Below are 5,230 nucleotides of genomic sequence, written 5' to 3' on the forward strand. Positions count from 1 at the left end.
ATCTGTAACAAGGAGAGATTAGGGTAGGTTATGTCCTCCTTCTTTTTCTTTACTTCTTTCCTTTTTTTTTTTTTTTTTTTTTTTTTTTTTTTTTTTTTTTTTTTTACGGTGTCAGGTGTCTGGGATGATTTCCCAGCCACGACATTGGAGTCCCTTCAGAAGGGACTTTCCACTTGGGCAATGTGGGCAAAGGAAACTGTCTGTTATATAGCCTGTGCATACTCTGAAACAGATGCATTTATCGAGTACTTATTATCTACCATGTGCCAAGGACACAGAATTGAAGGTAAGTATGTCTCCCTCCTTCAAGGAATACACACTCTAGTGAGGGAGGCAGATGATAAACTTTTGTAAAGAATATATATTACAGACTATTTTAGTCACAGGAGTAAGCGCTGGGTGCTATGGGAACAGAAAGAAGGAGCATGTAATTTAGCCTGGGGGTTGGGGATGGTGAGGGAAGACTTCCTGGAGAAGGAAATCCTTGACCTGAGCTCCTCAGTATGGTAAGATCTGAGGGGCAGGGGTCTGAGGAAGATGGAAGGTTCCCTCTACTGTGCCAAGAAAGGCACTTGGCCAGCTCTAGTTTCCGCTTGAGAAGGCAGAGTTCGTGCCAGTCCCAGGGATCTGAATGTGAAGGTTAGAAAATAGAGCTGGTGTTCTTTTATAAACTTGTGTTCTTTTCTTCCTAGTCTGTGTGGGAAAACTCAGTCTTTATTAAATTTTCCCTCAAAGGGTATATACTGGCAGCAGGAAAAGGCTTAGGTTTCATTCCTACTTTTGTCCTTAACCCAGTGTGCATACTCTGGACGACCTCTTCATATCCTAGGATTTCAGTTTATCTGTGGAAAAAACAGGGGGTGTTGTTGTATTACCACTGGATGAATTCCAGGGCCTAGAAAGGTCTTTGAGTGACCAGTTTCACTTCCTGTGATACCACGAGACAGATAAGAATGTGTTCTAATTTTAAGCATTCCACTGAAGAGAATTTCTAACCTTAATTGGTCATTGTTTTAGTTTCTAAAAGCATTCTCACTGTCAGTAAATTCTCCATATTTTCTTATTTAAATCCTTCTTGCTATTTCTTAAGGTCCTTCTCTTCTTCTGCGGCCTCAATGAGTACTGAGAAAAGCTAGTTGCCATGGCGCAGCCAAGCTTGGAGGCTACTTTGAGATCTTCCTAAAGGATTCATCTGAAGGCAATATGAGTTCCTTAGAGTATATATGGCTTCTTCCTCAGTGAGAAAAGAGAAGTGAAGATGAAGCTGGCAGTCCCTGGAGCAGCCTGCTTTTCACTGTCCAGTTGAGCCCCAGAGCTCTGGAACCTGTAAATGTGCTATTCATTCACCATTAATCAAGCAACTGCTTTGTGACAGTTCTGTGCTATGTGTTACTTTCTGCATCCACATTCATGGCAGGTGTCCCTCCCATGATCATTAGTGTGGCACTCAAGTATGGTGAGATTGTAATTAGACTCTTGCTTGCAAGTAGCAGAAACTCACTTGAGTTTCCTCAGTGAAAAAGGAATTTATTAAAACATAAGGAAAGTAGAATTGGAAAGCCATCAGGAAGGCCTGGCTTCTCTTTTCTTCTAGCGGTTCCATTGACAGCATGGAGTTTTTCTCATGGTATGTCTGCTTCATGTCACTATTCTCCTCTATTCTCTCCCTCTACCAGTCAGTTTGCTCAGCTTATCCAGAATTGATACCCACTCATAACTTTGAATTGAACTTGGCTTTAGCTTGACACAGACTTGATTCTACCTTCTGGTGTTGTGAGGGTGTTTTCAACTTCTGCATTATCTGTTAACTAGCTCAGCATCTTTATGATTTTTTTCCCTCCATTTTTAAACAGACTAGTCAAGTGCAGTAGTGAGAAGGGGGAAAGAATAGAACAATAACTTCAATCTATAACTGACTGTGAACAAGCAATTGAGACAACTCACTACCTTCAGACCAGTCATCTTTATGTTTCTCAATTAAAAATTCCAGAAACAAGAATCTAACCCAGGTCACCTCTTCATGCCAGGCTGCAATGTCACCCATCACTGACCAGCCAATGAATTTGTTTTAGTTGTCAGATGCCAATGCTTGATAAAATCCTCTGTGACCAGAGGCAGGGTAAAAGCCATAGGATATAAAATGTGAAAACATATACAGCAAGAAAAAGTTGTGAGCAACACAGTTGCCCTTAGAAGGCAGTGTTGGCAAGCAGATCCAGATTTGTATATCTGGTTGGAAGAATAAGATTATCACTAAGGTACAACAGAATTTCCCTGTAATAACTAAATGACCTAAATAAAAGGGCTTTAATCCTTTTATTTAGGGTAAGTGTTCATGGTGGAAGGCATATGGAAACCAAAGAAGGAAGGACTGCTTGGTATAAAGCTGGAATGATTTATTAGGGGAGGAGTGTGGTTCCCTGCTCATCAGTCCAGCAGTTGACTCCAAGTTACAGAAATCATTACATGTTTTCAGCTAGTAGGGACCTACCTGATGTTTAGAAACAGCTGGATTTTGGAAAAGAGTCGCAGCCTTTACATTGTTATTCTCTGTGTATCAGACCAAAGCAAAAGAAGTTGGAAAAGCCAACCTGGCCTTGTAAGTCATTGACTAAAGTATTTTGACTGTAAAAAGTTTATTGGGTTGTCTCAGTTTTCAACATTTTTTAAATTTATGAGTTGTCCCCTCTGTTACCTATTACACCCCACTACCTGTGGCATGGCCAAAAAAAAATATCCTGTTGAGTTGGAACTCTCATAGAAATTTAGGGTAAAGGGGGAAGTGTAAGCTCAATTGAGGAGGCAGAATTTGCGCTGAGCTAATCCAAAGGGAATGTTGGGGTGACAGAAGATGTTATATTTTTTTCTACCTGTGTGTATGCTTTCTTTCTAGGGCTGCTGATAAGCTCAGGCTGTGCCTTATACCCTTTAGGATGGAATAGCCCGGAGATAATGCAAACATGCGGGAATGTCTCCAATCAATTTCAGTTAGGTAAGGTGGCCTGGGCAGATGGCAGTGATGGTTCATGGGAAATCTGTTTTCCAAAGCGCTTTACCACTTGGAGGGGACTCTGTTAGTGGTACTTGCCCGAATCTCTCTCAATGTGTTAGCTTATGGGAAGTGGTGGCTTAACTCACAAGAGTTAGCTGTAAATTCCCCTTCTTTAACTATCTCTCCATACCATTTATGCACTTTTATCCAGAGACCTATGACCTGTTAGGGCAACCTTATCTTCAGAGGGATTTAAAATGCTTGGAGACTAACAATCTGCCATCTTCTGAATAAATCTTAGTTCCTACTAGTGTTTCCTTCTAGGCACAATTTTCCAAATGTAAATCAACAGTATTGCTTGTCAGTCTCCACTGAAGATGTAACACAACGTTATTTGGTTTACCTGACGCATAAGGAACTTATATAAATATTCAAAATTGTTTCTAACGGCAAGAGTTGTTAAATATTAGAGTAGGTGACAGAAGTAGCCCTGAACCATTCTCTGGTGGCCAATTTTCATTGAGAATGTCTCAGATTCACTATTGTGAGTTGGTAATAGATTAGATTCTAATTGGAAGATTTCAAAAATACTCCCCCACCTATCATGATGAAAGAGAATAGGAGAGGGAATGTCTAGGTTTCCTTGGGTATTCTCAATTGTACAGAAGGATTTGGGAACAACAAGGCCATCCAACCACTTATAGCTTGTGCTCCAATACTTCCCTTTCTCTCTGTTGCCTCAGATTGTTTTTTGAGTCTTGCTTGACTCATTTTTGAGAAAGTTTTTCACTATGCAAACACAACACGAGGGAAAGTGTAACTAGTGTGGACGCTCTAATGTCCGGTGTTCTTCACTCAGTGCAAGGCTGACTGGTAAATATAATATTTCTGACATAAAGGAATGAATAAATACCTGGGGCAGGTGCTGAAGAAAGGGAAGCAAGCTACTAGTCCTGCTAGCTGAGGTAAAAGCTAAAGATTGAGTACATTTTTCCTAGTTGGTTGTGGGGACTGATTCTACTTTTTGAAAATGACAGTTTTGTTGATATATAATTCACATACTATAAAATGTACCCATTTAATGGGTATAATTAGTGGGTTTTAGTATAGTCACAATGTTGTCTAGCCATCACCACTATCCAATTCCAGAACTTTTTTTTTTTTTTTTTTTGAGATGGAGTCTCACTCTGTCGCCCAGACTGGAGTGCAGTGGCCCAATCTCAGGTCACTACAACATCTGCCTCCCAGGTTCCAGCGATTCTCCTGACTCAGCCTCTCGAGTGGCTGGGACTACAGGCTCACGCCAGTATGCCCAACTAATTTTTGTATTTTTAGTAGAGACAGGGTGTGCAGCGGGGTTTCTGCCATGGCTCAAACTGCTGACCTCAGGTGATCCTCCCACCTTTGCCCTCAGGTGATCCTCCCACCTTTGCCCCCCAAATTACTGGGATTACAGGAATGAGCCACAGCACCCTGCCCCAGAACATTTTTATCAGCCCAAAAAGAAACCTCTTATCCATTAGCAGTCAGTGCCTATTTCCCTTTGCTCCCAGCTGCTATAACCACTGTCAATATGGATTTACCTATTTTGGATATTTTATGTAAATGGAATCATATAATATGTGGTTTTTTGTGTCTGGCTTTTTCACTGAGCGAGAAGTTTTCAAGATGTATACATGTTGTAGCATGTGTCAGTACTTTATTTCTTTTCATTTCTGAATAATATTCCATGGTATAAATGTAACACATTTTATTTATCCATTTATCATTTGATGAATATTTGACTTGTTTCTACTTTTTGGCTATTATTATATAATGTTTCTATAAATATTTGTGTACACATTTTTGTGTGGACATATTTTCATTTCTTTTGGGTATATATCTCAAAATTGCTGAGTCACATATTAACTCTATGTTTAAGCCTTTTGAGGAACTGCCAGGCTTTCCAAAATGACTGCATCATTTTACATTCCCACCAACAGTGTACAATGGTTTCAATTTTCTCAACATCTTCCTCAATACTTATTTTCCACTTTTTTGTTATAGCTGTCCTAGTGGGAGTAAAGTGCTCTCTTATTGTGGTTTTGATTTGCATTTCCCTGATGGCTGATGATTTCAAACATCTTTTCATGTACTTATTGGCTGTTTTTACATCTCCTTTGGAGAAATGTGGATTCAAAACATTTGCTTGGTTTCTTTCCTTCCCTTCCTTCCTTCCTTCCTTCCTTCCTTCCTTCC

At 40.0% G+C, this 5,230-nt stretch overlaps 1 protein-coding gene across 3 annotated transcripts in view; it reads left to right on the forward strand.

The window, feature by feature from the left end:
- Positions 1 to 5,230, forward strand: part of LHFPL1 (lipoma HMGIC fusion partner-like 1) — a 46,977-nt gene that overhangs the window by 16,568 nt on the left and 25,179 nt on the right. For 2 of the 3 annotated variants that reach the window (XM_011984475.1, XM_011984476.1), the window contains exon 3: positions 2,894 to 2,992. The exons of the other annotated variant lie outside the window; for it this stretch is intronic. In XM_011984475.1, coding sequence (XP_011839865.1) covers positions 2,894 to 2,992 — 99 coding nt within the window. The remainder of the gene's footprint in view (positions 1 to 2,893; positions 2,993 to 5,230) is intronic. 3 annotated transcript variants of the gene reach the window in all.

This window comes from Mandrillus leucophaeus, unplaced genomic scaffold (genome assembly GCF_000951045.1).
Source record: "Mandrillus leucophaeus isolate KB7577 unplaced genomic scaffold, Mleu.le_1.0 Scaffold269, whole genome shotgun sequence".
Classification (NCBI taxonomy): domain Eukaryota; kingdom Metazoa; phylum Chordata; class Mammalia; order Primates; family Cercopithecidae; genus Mandrillus; species Mandrillus leucophaeus.